The sequence below is a fragment of the Apus apus genome, chromosome 18, assembly GCF_020740795.1.
Source record: "Apus apus isolate bApuApu2 chromosome 18, bApuApu2.pri.cur, whole genome shotgun sequence".
NCBI classification, from domain to species: domain Eukaryota; kingdom Metazoa; phylum Chordata; class Aves; order Apodiformes; family Apodidae; genus Apus; species Apus apus.
In genome coordinates this window covers 4,845,277-4,867,624 of record NC_067299.1, presented here as the reverse complement: position 1 = coordinate 4,867,624, position 22,348 = coordinate 4,845,277, and the positions used below count along the sequence as shown (strand labels likewise).

Here is a 22,348-nt window from a genome sequence, read left to right as displayed (position 1 = left end):
AGTTTCAGTAATTATGAGGATAATTTTTAAAGCTAATAACAAAAAATATGAGTATGTATCAGTGCAGAGGAAATCAGCGGGAATTGGGGAAAAGAAAGCAGTGAAAATAATGGGAAAAGGAAGTTTTCCTTAAACTGACAGGAAAAAAAGAAAGAAAAAAGAAGAGAATAACTTACTAAAATGGTTTTCATTAAAAAGTAAAAACAAAGTCGAGACAGAGAGGATGAAAGCCTGGAAAGTATCACAAGCAGATTTTTATTTTTTTAATATCTTTTTCTGGACTACAAAAATAAGTGTAGAGAGTAAAAGTTCTGACAATGTGCTGTGAAATTAAAAAATAACCTGTAGTGTCTTAACATAAGCATGCTGCAATGTGTTTGAAGAAAAGAAATGTTCTGGAAGCTTCTGATTCGGCTTTTTCATCCCCTTTTAGCTTTATTCATCCACATGTTAATTTGCAACAGTTTCCTGTGTCATTTCACAGTGTGTTTTAGTGAGGTCTGAGAAGGAAATCTTGCTGTGCCCTGGGTAAGGAGCAGTGCTTTGTTCAGAGGACATGGTTAACTGAAAGTAAGTTCTGACTTAGCTTAGACAAGATCAGACTGTCAGCATCAAATTTTTCTAGAGAGTAACGTGGCCTTCTAGTGCTTTCTTAGGCCTGAATGCTTTGCCATGATAAGATCATCCTTAGCTCTTCATTAATGAAGCCATTCAGGCTGTGTAGGGTGTTTTTCAAGGACCATGCAGAAAAATCACAGCCTTAACTATGATAGTGCTCAGTTCTGGGGGGAAAATGGGTATTAAAGGACTGGTCCTGCATCTCTGTGGCATATTTTTTTAAACAGGTCATGTTGGTGTGTGTTACACTTGGTATATATGCAGAGTCCCTTACAGCACATACATCATCCCTATTTGATGAATGAGAGGGCACATACATAGAACACAACTCCAGGTGTTGATTTGGCTTGTAGCAGTATCATGGGTGAGAGATGCACAGCTCTGGTCCTCCTGAAGGACAGCTGTTGAAAGCTTGGATGCCTATAGACTTTTAATTGCCTCTGGGATTTCAAAGACTGTGTGTTTGGATGTGAAGTACTGAACTGCCAAGTTTTCATGGATATGAGGAATCCCTGCAGTGTTTAGCCCCCAGCTCTCCGTCCTGTACTGAGCTTATCAGTTAATATGTATACTCATATGTGTATATATATCTCTCTCTTTTTAAAGCTATTTTCATATGAAAAAGCTGAGGAGCTTGATGAAGAGCTCCCCCAGTACAAATGGTTCAAGCTTTAATAGTGGGATGTTTTGTAATTTATTGGCTTCATCTCCATTCTAGCTGACACAGACTCTTGATGGCCCTGTTCCTCTTAACAGTGTCTTCCCAATGTGCTGTTTGTTTAAAAGCTAAGTGGGAGGAGAGGAATATGTTGCTTCTCTCTTTTTGGCTGCTGTCTGTGTATTCACACTGTAATTACTGAAGCTAGAGGGTGAGCTTTATAAAAACAATTGAAGTCGAGGACTGGTGTCTTAGTTTTCTGTAGGAGCATAGACCAATGGAAAGATGCAGACATTAGGAAGAAAGGAGCCAGGTCCCCATTGGGATGGAGCCTGGAGTCTATTTTGTACCTGAGCATTGCTCAGGCCAGCACTGGTTGGAGTTCTCGGGCACAGGAGCTTAATCAAGTTAGCAGACAAACTTGCACTTAAATTAAGATTTTCAAAATAGTATTTTTTTCTTTTTGTCTTTTCACAGCTTGAAATTAGTGCATTTCCTCTGTGTGTCGTCATAAAGAGAGAGTAACTATACTTAAAAACATTTTAAATAGTTTCCAGTAGGTTTTCACCCGTGTTTTTTGTGGGTGATAGTGCCAGTAAAGCTTATTCTAAAATCAGATGGTTTTTAGTACTTGCTTGATTTGCTGTACTTTTGGAAGGACTTTCCTGGAGTGATCTTTTCTTGGATGACCTCTCCATGCTGTCATTAAAACTTGGAAACTTTGGTCTTCTTGACAGTTAGTTCTGCATTCTTATTATGTTCATCACTATTGTAAACATGCTAAAGTTGCTGCTGTTGTTGCTTAGAATGGATTTTTCCTCAGTTGTTTTGAAGTTTAGTAGAAAGAGAAGTTAATCTTTAAGAGAGTCAGGCTGGTAACGATTGAATGGCTGAGCTTGGTAGGTCATGCTGTCTGTCTTTTCATTTGCCCAGTAGATGATGTTCTGCTGACTCCAGCTGTTATTTTGGAAAGCAGAAAAACAATTTGCTTTTCCTTCCCATAAAGTATAACCCTTTGTTTATCCTTACACTGCTGCAAGTTTCCAAAATGCAGAGACTTGCAAAGAAAAGAAAGGGAGGAAATAGCTCTTTTTTACGCTTTTTTTTAATCGGAGAGTAGATTTTAGTACCAAGATGAATTGTTGACCTCTGTGGAGGTTATTATTAGAATTGGCTGATTTGTGTGCAGAGCTGTGTCTGATTGAGTCCAGTTCATGGAACAAACTACCTACAGTGGGTTTGGTGAAGACAGCTGGAGATTTTCTAAGAAAATTTTAGTTCATTAATTTTCGATTGGGAGAAGAAGGCTTTTTGCAGCTCTTCGTTTACTTCAGTTCATTGGAGTAATTGAGAACAACCCCCTTACCAAGCAAGATGTTTTGGTTTTGTTACGAGTTGTTGAATTGCTCAGGTTTTGTCATTATCGTGCATCTGTTGGCTGTGACTCCTGTTGTTTTCTGCTGCAGGGATGTTACGAGGTGCTTGCAGCGTTTGGGCAATGCAAGTGACTGATTCAAAGTCTCTGTAGAGATTTATATGATGAGAGCTGTCATCTGACAGCTTTCAATGCTGTGTTTTGTACATAATAGGGAAGAAAAGTAAATAAAGTTTAGGGGACCTTTACTTTTACCTTTAGCTCTTTACTGATCCAGATAAGAATTGCTGAAGCAGAAGTCAGCATTAAAACCTTGCTGGTCCTGATCTATAATGTCATTGGAAGAAGTCATTTGTATTTACAACCTAGGGTTGTATTTACAACCTTTTTTTACTTGCTTTGTTCCTTAAGAGGCTCTGGCTACCCACATTTTATGCACTTCTGGAATGCAATAACAATTGTGGCATCACCTCTTCAGAATTCGTTTTCCTTCCTGAGATCAAGGCAGTGATAAGGCCTTACAAAATATTCACTTGGTTTTGCTTTCCTGGCCAGAGATGGATTTAATTGGATGAATTGCTGCTTTCCTCCTTCCCTTGCTTTATGACCTTTGAAATAGCTTGCTATCATCTTCTGAATTTTGCAATACCCTTGCTGCTCTGCTCTAAGAAGTGAAATAAAGAGCTGATTATCTTAGACAGCATGAACAATATAGCAGCTGTTTTTGCACATGCTGAACAAAATGCCATCAAATATGGTTTTAGGTGTTGTCAGTTGAAACGTAACATCTATGTGCTATAGTTAACACCCTCCCACACACCTTGTTGACCATTTTGCAAGCCTTGAAAATAATACCCTTAAACTTTTAAAACGCTTTTGTCCTCACTACATTTTCTGGACTATTTTGGGACCTGTTGGCAAACACGCTGCTATTTGCAAAAAGAAGGCAGTGGATAGGTTTGCATTTTCTCAGTGGGGTGGGCAGATCAGTATCAAAAGTCTGACATGAGACTGAGAAAAGACAAGCTTAGCTAGTTGTGTCTTTTTTTTTTTTTTTTCCTTTCTAATATGTGTTGCATCTCAGAATGCAGTGTAGGATTTTGTGCAGTAAATTGCAGTTGTTTGTTATATTTGTTCTTCTGAAATGCTGTTGGCTTCATCTCTGTGCTCCTTCTGCCTGTGACACAGGATCAGCTAACCAGGGCTCCTTTAAATGAGACACACATGTCTGTATGTTTTCAAATGTTTTGTTTCTTGGCCAAACAGTGAGAGAATATGAATTACTAAATTGTGTATATTAGCCTGAAAACTGATGAAATCAGAGATTAACATTCACTTAATAGCTTCCCTCCTTCCCTCCTTTCTCTCTCCCTTCCACACAGTATTGTTGTGGTGTTGGTTTTTTCAAACTCAGACTTCATATATAAAATTGCTTTGCCACGGGCCTCATTAATTTTAGGCCCATTTAGCATATTTTTGTTCACAGCTACTTTCAGTGGCTTTCTAGTAAAGGTATTTTCACCTTTTAATCCTTAGGGATAGTTCTCCTTTTTATGTTCATCTTTATGCATGTGAATGTATCCATTTTTAATAGTAATACGAAAGTAATGAAAAGCAGGTGAACAATAGAAACTTTGCCACTGATTTTAAAGAACTTACAAATTCTCTCACTAGGTTAAGTGTGTGCAGAAGAATTTTGGGAGTCTAGGGGCTTGTATATAGAGTTATTAAAAGCAAAACCAAAAGCACAATACACCCTTTTGTACCACAAAAATCTAGAAGAGCTTGAAGCAAATTGAAACCTTTGACCAACAGGTAGATGTTAAGTCAGGTAAAATTAATTAAAATGTGAAGATACAGAATGAAGTGAGTCAAACTGTTGAATGTGCTCCTCACCCCACTGTATTAAATTGGCATTAAAAAAATGCAAGCGTAAGGAGAGTCAAGTATTTACACATAATTAACTGTTCAAAATAGTTCATCTAACCACAGTCTTATCTTTAGAAACAAAAATGCAAGCATTTGCTGAGTGATATTAGCAATTGAAATGTTTTGTTTAGACTTTTTGTTTTCTTGGCAATAAATAAAATTCCTTGTAAGAAGTCATTAAGATATTTCTTAATGTTGTCTTTTAAAACTTTTCAGGCTGCTATCCTTGTCCAGGGCCAAACATGAATCCTATTGCTCTTGGAAGCCGTTGGCTTGCTTATGCAGAAAATAAGGTAAGGAAAGGTTTAATTGCAAAATTGCTTCCATTCTGGTTCTAGATTTCATTCTAGCTTTTGTGTATTGAGAGGGGAAAAAAGAAAGTCTCAGAAGACAAGTTGTGTGAAAAAGATGTTGTAAAGGGGCTTGCATAATGTTGGCAGACCTAGTCTTTGACCCACATTGGTTGTGCTTTGGTGTTCATATATGTCATAGCTTCACTCTACATGTCTGATTTAAGATCATTAACTTGGGAAGCATAAATCTGTACGTAGCACAGGCAGAGAAGACAGCTATCAACATGTATTTTTGGTGAGCTCACTCAATAATCAACTGATTTTGCTTTTTAAAAGCTTGAAACAATTATAGACATTTCTGAAAGGCAGGCAAGTGAGGATTCCTAAATTTGGTTTTGGGAAAGTGAGTCTGGACAGAGCCAGTGGAGTTGTCTGAAACAACACAGCAATGCACTTTGTAGACTGGGGCAGAGCATGAAAATGCCCACTTTTTCAAATCTCGGATGAAAATGTTAGGCTTTAGGAAAAAATGAAGGTGTTGAAATATTTTTTCTTATGTCTAGAGGCAAAAGAAGAAAATACATCCCAAGCACAGAAAATTATCACTCTTTTTACCCAGTGTTTGAAAACCTGAAATTCATCTTCTAATGCCTTATTTTTATTTCAAAGCAGATGTTTTTTCTCCCTTCCACCTGTGACTGGAATAGCTGTTTCTAGAGCTGAACCAGAAATTATCAGAGAGGGAGACTTCAGAAATGCATTTGCTGTTAAACACTTTCTCCATCACAACTGATTTCTCTCCAGATGAAGGCCTGCCTTTCCTTTAGTGTCATGCCTCTGTGGTTTTGTAAACCTTCCCCAGTCAGCCTGGGATTTGAAAAGTGCTGCTGCCAAAAATACAAGCCACTGATCAGCAAAATAATTGTATCACAAAAGGAGTTTAAATGGCTTGTGTCTCCCCAGGTATATTCTGTGGACTTCCCCTTTCTTCCCAGTTTAACTGTTTTCATTTAGATACTTAAATATAAGCAGAAAAGGAAAGCCTGTGGGGACAAGTACCTCTTACAGTGATTTTTACTTTTCTTTTAGCTAACACAGTTAAACACGCAACATGTTCTGTGTACAAACAACAAATATCTACAATTTTTTTGCCATTTTCTTTAGTCAGAAGCACAGATTTCGTTGTTAGAGTTCAAAGGCAAAAACTGCTGTGGGCAGGTGGATAAGTCTTGTTTTGATTTATTAATTTTGAAGAAAAGCAATACAGAGTAAACCCCAAGCACATTCCTTTAATCTGTTAAATGTAAAGTTTAAAGTCGCCCCTTTTCCTTTGTCATTTCTTTGCTTGCTAGTCATAAAAAGGAGGGGAAAGCCACATTCGGATTCTTAGAATGTCAGATATTTAATGTTACATATACATGGCTAAAGCTTTTGATTATATTTATTTAAATGTATTTGTGGAATTGCTGCCAGACCAAAAATCCCACCATTTCAAAGTTTATGAATTCTTAGTGACTACTCATCTTGTAATTGAAAACTGGAGTTGAGAACGCGACAGTCTGGGTGGCACCCAGAAGATTATAAAAAGGGGTTAAGTGTCTCAGCAGGGCTTTTTGCTGTTTGTAGGAAAAAAACACACCACTGTACATGATAAATAAGAGCTATGGGTTATGGGTTTGTGTAGTTTAATAGTAGTTACTTGGTTGCTGTCTTTCTTCTTGTAGCTGATCCGATGCCATCAATCCCGTGGTGGAGCCTGTGGAGACAACATTCAGTCTTACACTGCCACAGTCATTAGTGCTGCCAAAGTGAGTACATCATCTGCTGCTGGGCAAGGTTATTGTGTCAGATAATTATTAGGTTTCCCTGCTGAATTGGACTGTGTGTCATCACCCCCCATTCACAAAAGAGGAAAACACAGTAAGAAACATGCTTGCATTAGCACCATGCCTGTGGTCCTGATCCTGCACATCTCTGAGCAAGCCATTGTTTTTCACAAAGTATTCCCATCCTTCTGAACTGATATTTGTTCCTATTTTATTTGTTACAAACAGCTTTTCATATTAGTTACTTCTGTTACAGGAAAATCATGGTAAAATGGATTTCTATAATGGCTATTCATAATATTACAAGTTTACATGATTAGAAATCAACACGGTGAATTCTTAGTCTTTTAGTATCATGAAACCTGACTTTGCAAGGGCTTGGTGATTTTTGGACTCAGTCACACTAGCATTATGTGTTAATCTCTGAAGGATGACAGCCCAATATCAGAGCTAATTAATTACCTTTCTTTGAAGGTTAGAGTTTACTAATGGCTGTTTATATGTCGATTCCATTGTCTAGTTTTTTAGTTCAGGTGACAAAATATCCCTCTGTTTTCAGAGAAATGTCTGGATTTTCATACTATCAAAAGAAGACCATAGCTTGGAAAAATCTTAAACAAGCCAAAGATTATGCAGAACTGTTGTTCTGCTATTGCCCCCCACCCCGCTCCTTTCCTTGAGGACTTGACTGCAGCATTTTGCCAAGTAATTTCTTTTTCTCACACACACGCACACGCACACGCAAAGTGAGTTTTGGCATTGTCTGGCAAACTTCGTGCTGATTACAAGCTTTCATTGTGACCACGAGCCTTTTCATTTCTGATATGCACAACAAAACAAATCTAATAATAGGAGTTAAATGACAGCACAGAGCAGAAAGCTCAGCGTCACTGAAGAAAACAACACTTACAAGAACCCACAAAGAGAGACACAGGGCATGTCATCTTATGTAAAAACAACAGAAAACCAAACATGTTCCATTGGCATAGCTTTGGACACCATCTCACTGTGGCTGGAGGAGGAGAAAAATCACAGTTTTTTACATTGTTGAGGAGAACTTGAATTGCTGTTCTTTTGAAGACATCTGAAATTTGCTGGTATCTCTGCAGAATTTCAGTGTCAGCAAAAATAAAAAAAGGCGGGGGGGGGGGGGGGGAAAGGAGGAGAAATCTCTCCAAACTCCTTAAATCTCAGCATCATTAGCGTGTTTTTTTGTAGCCCAGATAAGTTTGAAAAACCAACTGGCTTCACATGATCAGCCGCAGTTATGGTCAGATGTGGCAAAACCTTACAAACAGATCACTGTGCTGCTGAAGCCAAGCCTAGTTGTCACTGAAGAACAAGCCAAAGCTTTCTTAAACCATGTAACGATTGTCAAAGCATTCCAGTGGGCATTGAAGACTATTCTGTTTAAATATTTGTGACAGACTAAAAAAAAAAAATAAATCTAAAGGGGGAAGTTATCTTTCATAGCCCTTACCCCTAAAGACCACAGGTAACTAGGTTTTAAAGCCAGTAAGGACCAAGATGATGGCCTTACCTCTAGAGTAGTATTAGCCAAGGATGGTACTGAAGAGAAAATTTGTTTATAATCATAGGAAAGAAAAGATGGCTAGTCTCTGTACAGAGATAAAGTAATAGGAAAACAGAAAATCCTAAGGGCATAGTCTGTACTTCTTTGTGTTTTGCCTAGCATGTTGCTTTCACTCTCAACTGGCTGTTAGATGTGACTGTAATAGCTAAGGTTAATACTAATACACCTTTCAATATTTGCATTATTTGGATCTTGAGTATATCTCAGCCTTACTTTTACTTGTTATTCATATGTGAGTGAGCAACACTGCACCTGAAATGTTTATTCCTGATTTCATTGAATTGTGGCTTGCTCTCTAGCAAGTTTTTATCTCTGCTAAAAGAAATGCTGACTTTCTTGTTGGCAAATATATGCTCCAAATGTCACTTGCTCTTTGTCCATCTCATTATCTCACCATAAACTTTACTCCTTGCCCAAGTCAGTCCTCATTTATAAACCTCTACTGCTATTATATCTTATCTGCCTGTAATGGTTTGTAATTCATCTGCTTTGATCAGCAAAGGTATTAGTTTTTTGAAAGTGAATGTCCCTTTCTGTTCCCTCCAGTGCTGCTTTTTGTTTCAGAAGTGATTCCATAAAAATTCTTGTTCTGTCAGATTATCTTGGGTTACAGCCTTTTCTCTGTTTAGGTTCCAGTTTCTTATTGAAGAAAGTGAAAGAACCTTCACATAAAGGAGAAGGATAAAGCTGAGAGCAGAGTAATTTCAACAGGGTCACTTTTGAGAATTACCTTTCAGATGCTCTATAAAAGGTTTCAGTGGCAGTACAGAATATTTACTTGAATGGTATTCCCTTTGATGAGAAATGTCCTGGTAGTGACCAGTGGGTTTGTCCTCAGTGGGATGTGCTTCTGGGTACTGCACTTGGTGCAGCAAATAAATTTCCTCCTTAAGCAAATAACGTAGGAGTCAGAAGCTGCACCGTTAGCCAGGAATATTGAGGTTAAAACTGTGGTCACGTTGCAGTGTATTGTTGACTGGTGCCAAAACTCTTGTTATCCTGGTAACTTTATGAAGAATTCTTTTGTCATCTTCCAGTTTGACTTTATAATTTCTAGAAGGATTTGGTTTTCAGCATTGAACTTTTTACTGTTTTTCCCTAGAGGCATCTTGCAGGAGCATTGCTTTCTGCTTTTGCTGGAAAATCACAGGTATACTTTTCCAGCTCAATCTCCTATTTTCATTTCCCCATATTTGTTTGGTGGCCTTCTATCTGTCCATGTTCTAAAAAGCTCTGAATTTGACCAAGCAGAAGATTTCTGGAAATAAAAAGTATGTGAAAATTCCAATTTAGGTTCATTTTTAGAGAAGATAGAAATCGATGCATTTGGAAAAATGAAAATACTCTTCCTTATGGGATAAAGATCCTTTTCACTCCAGTTCAACAGACACAGTGAAATGGATGTAGAATATCTTTCTGAATAAGCCCCATTATTACTTAACAGTGTTAGTGTTGGGAGAATATTCAGGTGCTTGGTTTGAGATAAGCATCTAAATGTGAAAACTGCTTGTTATAATTATCTATATTTGTCCATTTTGGGTGCAGCAAGGAAGGTGACATAGGAAAAGACTTTCTTATGTCTACGTGCTTGTTTTTTTTCTGTCTCTCACAGAAGAAAGGTTTGGTCCCACCATGTCTCTTGGTGAGTCACATTTCAGCTCGCTCAGTTTAAGTGGTGCTCATGCAGACCTTCCCCATCATAACGTGTTCCTAGTGGTCAAACTTGCCATGCTGTTTAGGATGAGTTTCCTAATAGGTTTTTCTTCCTGTCCTGCCTCTTTTCAGAACATGGGAAAGAGCAAGAAAGGGAAACATCTTTGCAAAACACGAGCATTTCAACAAACATTTAGCTTGAACTTGAATATATAATTGATTGTATGTTCATTTTGTTCAAACTAACCTTGAGGCTTTCACATTGTTGATTACCAAGGCAAATCTTTACTATATCTCTTTCTGCCTTTTATAGAATTTTCATTTGTAAACAACTGAATTATATAAAATGTATTTATTATGAGAAACAGGGACAATCTATTGTTGTGGCACTAAAAGGATGCAAGACCTTTGTTGGAACAAAAGAGCCTAACAAGCAGTGAATGGTGCATTTTAATTTTCTCATCTAATTCAAGTTGTACTTATTTTTCAGATAGACGAGGTATAAGTGCATACATTTATTTTAATTAAATGTGTTTCTTTATATTTGAATGAATGTGAACAATCTTTATTTTTAAGTAGATGGGGTACACGTGAGCACACAAATAATTTGAGTGCACAGTGTGTAAATGTGTATCATTGCTTACGAAAGGAACTGGATCAAGTTTAATTTTATTTATAAGAAAGTTGCACTGAGTATGCACAGGCAGGTTCCCATCAATGACAGAGGACCCGGGACAGTACAAACTTTACCCTATTTCATTTAAAATGTATTTGGTCTGCCCAATGTCTAGCATCAAATTATAAACCAAGTTCTTCTCACCTCATAACTGCTTTAGTTGATTCTTTCTTCATATCTTTTAATCCCATAGTGGTAAAGTGATTTAGCAAAGGCTGCATCTGTTTTCTCTTGTTACCTGATAACTTCATAATGAATACTAACAGCTTATGTGAGAGCAAGGTCATTAGCTCTAATGGCGAGAGGGGACAGCTGATATGGCATGGGAAAGGTTAAAGATTACCAGAGAAGTTTTTGCAAATATACACATAGCACAAAGAAGTAAGTGCCATAATGGTTTTGCACTGATATTTCTGAGCTAATGGCCTCGGCCACATCTTTGTACACCTCTTACTTCTCAGTAGTCCTGCAGTCACAGGCCGCACTCACATGGAACACTAATTCATTTTGCCAGATAAGCATGTTAATTTTTTTTTCTAGAGAGCTGTGAATTTATACTTGGCACTTTGTCATCCAGTTTCTCTAGGTAGAATATAAAAGATACTTTTGAAAATAGGTCAGTTGCATTTCTTGGTCTTTTAACTTGCAAACGTATTTGCCATATAATACTTCTATAGGGATGCCTCTTTCCTGCTGTATAAACTACCAGTGCATTTTATACTATTTGATCTATTGGCCAGAGAACTGCCCTGTCAGTTTTTGTAAGGAAGATGTCAGTTGAAGTGCATTCGTGTGATGGCAGTGGGTCTATTTTAGGTTTATTCCTCTGGTCTCATTCTCTGCTCGATGTTACCTTTTTCAGTCTTCTGAATTTGCCCTGCTAAAATTTCATTTTCATTTGTTGTATCTGAGCATAAAGAGAAATAATAAGAAACAAATGGCAGGATATTACTAAAGACTTTAAACCCCAAAGACATTCCTATGATAAAGGCATGGCTCGATTTTAAGTGGTAGTATCTCCATTAGCATTAATGGAGTAAGTACATCAGCTGAGGCATCTCAGAGGTTAATCAGGCTTCCTGGCTGGATATTGCCATCAATACAGTGTGGCGCCTAATTCTGTTGGCCCTTCAGAGGTTTTCCTGACAACACACTAACAGACTTTGTGTAAGTCATTTCCTATGAATTATTAAAACAAACGTTTGGCTGCTAATTGATGAACACTAATGTGTTTTCTAATCACTGCAGTTTGAGATTTTAGCACTAAACAAAGCAGTTGGAATTGATTTGTGGCTGCGTCTTGGTTTCAGCCTGGGATCTGTACAGTTTTTTTCCTTTTCAATTTAGCAGGCAGCTTAGCTTGTCTTTTTAGTTAAGAATTGGCTTGTTATAGTGTCATTCCATTCTGATGTCTTTTGCTATTTCTTATTTATACTGCATAATAAATCTGCTCAATTCTGTATAGGCAAATAAAGCTCAGTCCTTGATTCAAGGAGAAAGTATTTAAAGTTGTAGTTTGGATTTTTTAAACCTGTGTCTCTCCTACTGTGTGTTCTCTCCCACTTTCTCCAAATAAAATAACATAAGAACAATCTTCAGTATCATTAGATAATTAAAACCGCTGCAGTGAATATGTTCTCAGGCCCATGTCTGGAAAACAGGCAGACTGTGAGGAGTCCCATTATTTTTATGAGGTTTGTATGTGTGTTCTACAGAGTTGTCCTTTCCTGAACCTCGAGGACTGTGTCTTTAATTTTGCTGGGTTTGAGTCTCATATTCAGTTTTAATGCTGCAAAAGGCATAATTGCTGTGGGAAACGAATGTGTCTGTCGTGTCTATCCATGGTTAAATTCCTTGTCCCTTGCACTTGTGCAGAAGACACAACTATTTTTGCATTATCCATGAGAGGCTGTAAGTATTTCTCTCTGTAACACTGTCCCCACAAGCACTCACCTTGGCTTCTTCACTTCATTCTTCTAACTCTCTGTCCTCTTTGCCTCTTGGAATAATTAAAGAACAATGGTTAAGAAAGAAAAAACCTGTAACATTTAGACAACATTATTTCCAGAACTTTTTTGGAAGCTTTTAATTCCAAAATAAATGTGAATACTTCAAATTGATAGGATGCTAAATCTTTCCAAGATGTTTCTGCTACATACAGCCATTTGCTGCTTAAATATCACTTAGAAAAGCATTTGTCTTGTGTGCTTCTGGTGTGTGGAATTATTTTAATTACGTTGAGAAAAGAAGTTCAAGATAGAGCCACAAAACAGCCCTTAGCATTGATTATTGTTTCTCTTTCTTTTTACAGACGATAAAGACTGGACTTACAATGGTTGGAAAAGTAGTTACTCAGCTGACAGGGACGTTGCCTTCAGGAGCAACAGAAGAGGAGATTTTAGCTCATAGCAACATTCGCCGAAGTCCTTTGGTGCCTGGAATCATCACTATCATTGACACAGAGACTGTTGCAGAAGGGCAGGTAATACAGTTTGCACAGAAGCAGAACGTGCTTTCATTTTCACAGAAATCTCAGGAGGATGTATTTATACTTCAGTATAATTTTATACTTTCAGTTAAATGCAAAATAGGTAAGATTTTTGCTAGGTGAAAAACTTTTACAGACACATGCAGCTGTGGTCAAGTCCTTTTGTGGGACTGAAATTAAGCCAAAATATGTATTGTCCTTAGAACATATGTCACAGTTTGACAAGATCAAGTGTGAAGTGTCACATTTTGTTTCTCTAACACTTGTTCATAATTGACATCGATTTATGCTGATCAGTTGAAATGTATATGTAGTCTGATTTTATTTATTACTATATAAAGTGACTGGAAAGTGTGATTGTCTAGAAACATGGTGAATTGTTGACATCTAGTTTAAAAAAGATGGTGAGTGAAGCTGGTTATTAAGTATAAAAGATTATACATTTACATACATTTCAAAATTAAAACCTAATCAAGCTTGGTGCTGTTTTGTGAGGCATATATACTGTTTTACTAATAATGTACAGTGTGTCAGGCAAGAGAATTTTTTTAAAAATCCATACCTTTTTTACATAAACTTCATATTGGTCTTTGTGACAGAAGATACCCATGTCTTTTTTTGTCAATCATTTCATTTTTAAGTGTCTTTTCCTTGAATCAGTGTTTATGCAGGACTCCCATGCTTCTCACTGTTCTGTAGCTCTTCTATAAAGTTTTTTTACTAATGTTCACATTTATAGAATTTAGAAAAGACAAAACAATGTATTTTTTCTTGTTTTCTCCCTATCATTATGGTGCTTGTTGCAGGTGAGTTAGTAAGGTACCATTGACAAATCAGTAGGCAAGTTATTTTCTCCTCTTAGCTGAGAGGAAAACAGACAAAACAAAACCACCAGATTTGCTGTTTGAGCTGTGGCTGTTCCTAAGAATTAGTTTTGGAAGGACTTAGCCAAATAATGTTACATTGAAAGGGGATTGTTCATATAACATTATAGGCCTTTTTTTGCAAAATTAAAATAAAAGGAGAAAAAAAGCAATAATGGAGAATGGAAAAAAGAACATATTTAAGATCTGAGAGTCAGGTCTTAAAATAAGTCTGACTGTTGGGGTTTGGTTTTGTTTCCTGGAAAAAAAAAAAAAAAGGTCTTTTGGCTCTTTGTATTTTGCTAGGGGAAAAAAAAAGGAAGAAAAATTTTGCTTCATAAATTTCTCATGAAGCCTTGTTTAATGTGGTCATTATTTCTGATGGACATTGTCTGTGCTTTGAATCTTCTGCATAGGCCTAGGGGAAAAAAAAATGATATCTCTTAGGTTTTTAAGTCTTATTATGTATGATTTAGAGGTTTTATGAACTTGTCCTCTGACCTTAACAATAGTAGGGAGCTATCAAGCCTAAAGGGCACCATGGCAAAGTAGCTGTAAAAATGATAACACTTGCCTTGTCCAAATACTGCTGCTGTAACATAAATAAGCCATCAGTTCTAGTAAAATAATTTTTGTCTTGAATCTCTAGGGAAGGAGGCTCTAAGTTAGATATTCTAATTGTGTGTCTTCCATTCATATTTTTGTGATCTGAAGTTTTAAAATGCTGTTAAATTAATAATTTATTTTGATTACTGAGACTTGCTTTCAGAATTAACATCTTATTTTTTTTCCAGGAAAAATAAAATCATCTTTCTTTTGCATTGTTAGGTTTTTATGGTACAGAAAACTTTTTAACAATCTTTTCCTACTAAAGTATAGTCTAGAAAGAGGTTGATTTAAAAATTAGTACATTTTGTACATGGTCTAAATAAAGACTGTCACTCAGCACAGCCCAGTAAAGAGCCTCCTAATGGAAGAGGTGTTGTGTGTGCTCACAGTCACAAGAACCCGCGGAGTTCTTGTCCATCACTCCAGCTGTTTTTCCACTGCCAGGTGGAAACACAAGTGCTAGTGCTGACAGGTTTGTTTGAATGGGGTGGATTCTGATGTTGGCAGCTGTGTGGCTTGGCTTGGCCCGGCCCAAGGAGCCTGCAGAGACTCTGCTTGTGCTGCTGCTGCAGCAGGCAAACCTGCAAGAACCAACGTGCTGCTTTACATGGCACATCCTTGTGCTGGCTGGGTAGTACTGGCTAGTTTTTATAGCGTAACTGAGTGAAGCTTCACTTCAGGAAAGCTTTTTAGCAAGAAAATTAGTTCTCTGACTCAACTGTGTTTACTTCTATTCTTAACTTAAAACCGTGGCTAAACATCCCGCTGGTCTGAAGTCGGTATGGCTGCTGGAGCTGCAGAGGTTCTTCCTCAGTCTATGAATTGATTTTATTCTGCTGTGCCAAACTGGTTTGCTGATAGTCATCCAAACTACATGAATACTGACACTTTGGTGGAGATAAAGGAGTGATGGAGCAGATGGACTGCTGCGGGGTCCAGCATTGCCTGTGCTGGGGAGAAAGTTGTCCCTCCTCAGCAGTCTGACAAATGTGTCACCTACTTTAGTCCCAGTTCTCTTGTTGCTGTGTGGCAGTGATTTTTCACAAGTTAGTAGTTGACCATCTCAGTTTTCAGATTCCAGGTGGGTATTAAGAAACACTTGGTGACATTTCTGATTTCTTCTGTGATGAAGATGCCTGGTGTGGAATATTTCATTCCTGCAGGGTGGGGATGCTGCTGGATGGTGTTGCTTATCATGGCCATCCATCTTCCTGAACTGCCTGGGAAACCACAGGAATTAGTAATGCCTACCAAGTGTTTTCTGGGCAGGATGAACAGTTGGAAAGCCTTGCATCAGAGATTTGTCTGAGCAACTCTGTAAATATATTTGTATTATTTGTGTGTGCACTTGTGGTTTTCAGAGGTTGTCAGCCTGGTGCTACACAAGGGTAGTGTCAGGAAGAGAAATGAGTTAGTTTCTTAGCAGCAGCAGTCCTAGTACAAAAGGAGTTCTCCTCCTCTTTAAGGTCAACAAAGATTTCTATCTGCCTGTCCAACCTGACCACGAATTTTGGTGTTGTAATGAAATAAAATAATTTCAAGTAATAAAATATATCTTTAAGATAACATAGTGGGGGGAAAAAAAAAGAAGGTGACAGTAAATCTAAGGCAAGCAAGCATGTTCTTTTAAAGGAGAAATAAGAACTTTTTTTCAGTGGGAGACCACTTTGTAAAAAGAAATACTCAAAGGCTTGCACAGTAATGATGTCTGTGCTTGTCCATTTACTTTGCACATAGTAGCTCAGGTTTTAAAGATGGAATGAGCTGCTCTGTGCATGTGTACAAATACATAGATTTGTTTGCCACTAGGACGATTAAGGAACATGTTTTGGACATAATGCAGAAGGACTAGCTGCAGCTTCAGTTTTCACTAATTTTTATATTTACCATTTCAGAGATATCCAACATAAGATGCATGAGATGGAGCTTAATGTGTTCAATGAAATGTACTGTGCTACCATGGCAGAGGGTGAAATGTTAGCATACCACTGAAAAAGACACAATTAAAAAGACCAAATAAATGTTCTAATATAACCTTGCAGTATTAAATCTGCAGGGAAAATATTTTTAATAAACCTTATGAATGTAGATATTGTAGTGAAATCTTATGCCCAGCAGTTGTTTATATGGTAGCACCTACTTTTAAAATCGGTGGCACTTAAAGAACATTTGAATGATGAAGTAATTAAAGAAATGCAAGGGAATGTAGAATTATTGAAGTTGGCTGTCATGATATATTTGTAAAGAGAGTAAAAATAATTATCGAGATGCCCAAGTAACTTTGTGGTAAGCCAAAATATGTTCACAAGGTTGTGTGCTTGTTTAAACTTCCTTCTAATGAAGTGTCAGCAAACTTTTCAGTTAAATGTAATGACTATTTATTTGAATCTGTTAATTAGTTGAAATGGATAAAACTAAAGCAGTACAGATGTCCTCTTTTTCAGTAATTGGAATTAAATGTGTAGTACTCCAGTGGCTTGAGTTTTAAAGAAAAATTATTTTCTTTCAACCTTTGTTTCAGTATTCTTAATTAATTCATCAACCAGACCACCCACATGTAGCCTGCAATAATGACCTTGCTCAAAAGTCACCAGTTTTGTGACTGAATGTAAATCTGTGAAAGATCTAAGATTTAGATGACAGGGAAATATGTGGCCATTTAAAAATATAAAACTTGATTCTTAATGCTTTTGATAGAGTGATGTGATTGATGAGATATCATTGTGTTGCTTTCACAGATCATCCAAAACACATGAAAATATTTGAGGAAATATTTTTAAAATAACTTAGAAAAATAAGATAACATGTTGATCTTTTATGTTTTAAAATGTGATTGGTGTTTTTTTCTGTTCCCTATTAACTTTTTATTGCATTAAAGAGGAATTTTCAGAAAAAAAGCTGCAGACTGCTGCAGTTTCAAAAGTTCATTTTCATTTGGTAAGGAGATTATAACAATTGAACCAAATAAAGATGCTTATCAGGAGCAAGAATTGTTGTGAAACTTTGGTCTAAAGCAAAAAGAAGCTAAAAGAAGAAAGCATATTCAATAATAAAACTTTAACTACGTACATAATTCCACTGGTCATTAACACCAGTGCTTTTATTTACGTGAACAGCTTTCACAAAGGCTGGTTTGATGTTCTAATGCTCATATATTTGGCATCAATTTTCTTCACTTTTTATATCTACATGTATTACAGAAGAATTCTTTTTATATGTAAGTATAAAAAGAGCAACAGGATTCCCTCAGAGCATAATACTGTCTGCCTTACTTTTATTAAAGGAGATCTGTTTTTTGTCAAGAAGACATTTTTGTCTCAGATAAATGGTTCAGGCTGAGCACAAGGCTGGTTTGAGTTTATGCTGGATTCTATTAAAAGGAGTGCAGTAGTTAATGCCACAGATTTATCACTTTTAGCCCTTTTCCACTGATGTTTGACCTTAGCTATAAGTTGGGGGAGAATAATTGTGGGGGTCGGTATGGAGGGGGTGAGTTTTTGTGCATACGTCTTAGGAATTGAAGCAAACACTGTCCTAACTTCAGCTGTTTAAATGAAGGGGGAGCTTCAGTATACATGCAAAATATCTTTATTATATACTATTCATTTTTATAAAGATTGCCAAGCCTATTTGTTTTTATGATGATGGGATTCTTCTTTCTTAATTTTGTTAAGAGTAGGACCCACTTGATTAGATTTGTGTCCATTTTTATTTGTGTTACTTTCATGTTTTATTTAAAAACATGTCCCCACTGGGATAAGTGGTGTAATTTGCCTTTAAAGATGAAAATAATTGAAGTCATAATTACTAGTGGCTTCTGTTCAGCAGTATGGAAAATACAACGAATGAAGAAAAATATGGCATAGCAGGGAAAAAAGCTTTGGCTTCAGCTATCTCTTGCCCTCAAAGCAAACAGTATTTTCTGATAGTAAATGCAATGATCCCCTAGGTGTTTTGTCTGTTTCTCTTTTAGAGTAAGATAAAGAGGACTTGATTCATCTTCAATCAACTGTAGGATTCTGTTGAAGTTAATAGGGCTGGAGAGAGCTGCAGAGTGTGCTCAGTGTGTCCAGCTCCCAGCTGTTTGCTGGGCACCTTTTGTGAAAATCATGTTGCCGGTCTCTTGATAAGATACTGTTTGGGCATCAGAAATCAGCAGAGTGTGGATTTACAAGGCCATCTTGGTAGAAGAGCCTCAGTGTTTCTTTTTTGTCACTTTTAATGGTGGGGAACTCTGCAAGGAAGATGCTTGAGCATCCTTGTGAACCTCAGTGTCTATGCAATTATAGGAGTAATGCTAAGATTTATTAACGTTTTTCAGTAAGAGACTTTATAAGGTCTTTTACTCTTAATAGTAGAGTGGTTAGAGGCCACTACCTTGGAGAACGAAGCCTGTTTGGGATGAAAAAAAATTGCAGCCTTGGGATTCCTGTGGGCTTTGTCTGCCCTGTGTGTCGGGAAGCTGGATGAGCTGCTTCCTTCAAGTTTTTTGACAGTGTGTGCATGCATTATGAGGCAATTTGTACCACTGTTTTGACTTCCAAGAAAAAAATTCCAACTGCTCTTTTCAGTGGCAAGAAACCTTAAACTGATCGAAAGAAACCCACTGTACAATGTCAGTCTTGATGTAACATGCCATTTGTTACCCTAGGGACGTGGTTCTCTCCAGCACCTTTGCAGACAGAGACTTTTACTTTGGCCTTTGCAGGAAATGGTTTCTGAAATTTGTGATGTCTGTGTAGCAGAGGCCTTCTTCATTGCTATACAGCTCAGGTCCTCATCCTTGTCTGTATAAAATCTGAACTATTTTGATCTATCCATGGTGTTGTGTTTTTTAATTGTTTTTTTAAACTTGGCTAATGCAGGAGATGAACAGGCCTAGTTTGAGCTGAAAGCTCTGCATGGTGATAGGCAGGGTCCACAAGCTCACAGTGGCCTTTCTTGATTGATTGGATGTTATGCCAATATTTTTTTCCTCCTTGTATTTCTGTCACAATGCACTTGTATCACACCAAAATCAGGACTGCTTTGCTATATCTGCTGGGTATTTACATTGAAATGTGAAGAGTTTGAAAAGCTCCTTTTAGATTAAACACAAAAGGTGTTTTTCCAGGAAGCAAATTTTAAGCAGTGACTGGGAAGAAATCAAACAAAACCAAAAACCCTTTAAAGCATGGAAATGCAGAGCATACAAATAATAGATTATATTCTCAAATTGGTATGTCTGAGGTGTTCCACAGTTTTTACCATTGTGAAATTTTTACCTTGGACTGTATTTCCGGAGGAAAAATATTTAAAGATCATCTTACCACCCAGAGTGCTCCTTGGCTGTTGAGTAAGGGTTTAATGTTGCAAGGACGATAACAGTGGTGCAGTTATCATTAGTTTTGTTTTATTTAAAAGCACCATTGATCCAGTTTACAGTCTGTAGAAGATGATGCATGTGAAATATGCTATATAGTTTTTTAGCAATGATTTAGATACCTCAGATTTCTAAGTCAAATATTTTTTAACAGGCTAGATTTTAAAAAACCTTCTATTTCTTTTGTAAAGTTGCTTTATGTTGTTACTTCATCATCTTCATCATCATGTATCTTTAATTAGAGGGAAATGTTTAGGACAAGACTGAGTTACCTAAAAGCAGAAGCTGTGAAAAGATGATGTATAGGAGTTATTTAGTGCAGTTTGTATAGGCTGAGGAAAGAACACTGTTTCTTTGAAAAGCTCTTAGGAAGATCTCCAGACCCTTTGGTTAGTGGTTCTGGAATAAGCACGAAATGCTGACACCGAAAAGCAAAACCATAATTGTGCTTATGTGACAGTGCCAAGTAATTTGAACATTTAAAGTCAGGCAGGCACAGGCCTCTTCATCCATATTACGTGACTTCTTTAAACATTTAAAGATGATTTCTCTTTTTGAAGCATAAAAATATCTTCAAATTATTCTGATATCTGTTCGGAATAGGAAGTATTAAAAACCTTTCAGATTATTTTGGAAGCAGCAGACAAATTATTCTGAACTTGCAATAGGAAATTTTGCACTGTCTTAAGAAGAAGCTGGTTTTTGCTTACCACAGAAACCCTTTCATTAAGTGCTCTTCTGACAGATCTTTCTGATTGTTTTACCTAATTTAGTCTTTAACATGACATAACCAAGGAATAAATTACGTCTTCAGTTCTTGCTTGTGATTTGACAGCGCATCTTTTGGTTCTGTTCTATAAATCTAAGAGTGTCTTTTCATACAATTAGACATTGGCAATGCTATCTCTGTTTGGAGGTCCTTTTGCATGTCTTCACAGTCAGCTTTCATTTTGACTGGTCCAAGTAGTTTTACCAACTTGCAATAACCTTTTGTTTGAAAAACCAGAAGCTCATCCTTTGGCCCCTCCTCCAGAAGATGTTCCACAGCACAGAGCTCAGTCCAGATATTTCCCTTTCCTCTTAATTTCCCTCTGCTATGAAAACTCTCTCCTACCTTTCAATTGCTTTTTTGTTCAGCAGAAGCATGATTTCTTTAAGGAGTCTTGATTGCCAACCTTTGTAATACTGTTGTTTAATTCCCACTGAGGCAGTTTCAAGATGGAGAAAATTCTTGGTAGCAGCATTTTTTGCAATGCACCTGCTTCCCTACCTGCTCCCAGTCCTTAGCACTTCTTCTGTCCTTTGGAAATTCAGATACCTCAAGTTTGTCACCACTTACTAGCAGAATGCAAACTGTTGTGTTCCTCTTGTACACTGGTGGAAAGCAACTTGAGTTTTTGGTCTGTTTTTCCACTTGTTTGCCATTTATGCTTTGAGTCCTCCCAATGAAAATACTGATTTATGCAATGGTTAAATATTCCCTTTTCTTTGAAAAAAGTCTGTGCTACCTATTGTTTTTCTTTCTCTTATGTGATTTTATTGGTTTTTTTTGTATTACTCAGAGAAGATCAGTTGTTTTTTATAGTTGGAGAGCAGTGTTTTCTCCTCACTGGCATTACACTGCTCCTCATGCTCCTCCAGCTGCACACTGTGGCTGAGCTGGGTGGGGTGAGAGCTCCTGTCCACAGGAGAGCTGGGGGAGCAGCACAGCTCCTGGCACAAACTGAAGAGTAACAGACCCTTGAGTACAGACATACAGAGAGGTCACAGCTCTGGCTTCAGCCAGCAGCAATGGAAACCTGCAGCAATGGAAGCCTGCAGTGTAGTTGCCTGCTGCAGTGCATGAAGACTTCTGTGCAGCCTTGAATACTTTATGTAGCAAAACAGTAATATGTTTACATTTTGCCTTATTTGAGTAAATAGAGTCAGGTATAAAGTGTATAATCCTTTCTAGTTAATAGTAGATTATTTGAGCATGTCTCATGTGTCTTTATCTGAAAAAATTACATAAGATTGCTTGTGTTAGTTCTCGTGCTGTTTTGTATCCAACTCATACCACTGTGTATATCTTACAAAACAATTCCTGTATCAGTAAGCTGGTATTTTCTCTTAAGAGTGTTTTTAGTTTCTAACTTCCTTTTGTCTCTATTAATGTTATACAGGTACTTGTCAGTGAGGACTCTGATAGTGATGGTATTGTGGCCCACTTCCCTGCACATGAGAAGCCTATTTGCTGCATGGCTTTTAACCCCAGTGGTAAGTTATTTTACTGTTTTAATGTGATAGTTGAGAACAGGACGAAGACAGTAAAATATTGTAGTTATGTGTTGCATTGCTCTGGAGAAATTGCAAATATTGTAATATGCTATGTAATATACTATCTAATATGATATGTAATATGCAA

At 37.2% G+C, this 22,348-nt stretch overlaps 1 protein-coding gene across 9 annotated transcripts in view; it reads left to right on the top strand.

Moving 5' to 3' along the window:
- BCAS3 (BCAS3 microtubule associated cell migration factor) overlaps positions 1-22,348 on the top strand; it is a 351,811-nt gene that overhangs the window by 57,952 nt on the left and 271,511 nt on the right. For all 9 annotated transcript variants that reach the window (XR_007891218.1, XM_051635999.1, XM_051635997.1 and 6 more), the window contains exons 10-13: positions 4,797-4,873; positions 6,598-6,681; positions 12,934-13,104; positions 22,107-22,200. Coding sequence is in view for 8 of the 9 variants with exons in the window: in XM_051635999.1 (XP_051491959.1) it covers positions 4,797-4,873; positions 6,598-6,681; positions 12,934-13,104; positions 22,107-22,200 (426 nt within the window). In the remaining variant the exon portion in view is untranslated. The remainder of the gene's footprint in view (positions 1-4,796; positions 4,874-6,597; positions 6,682-12,933; positions 13,105-22,106; positions 22,201-22,348) is intronic.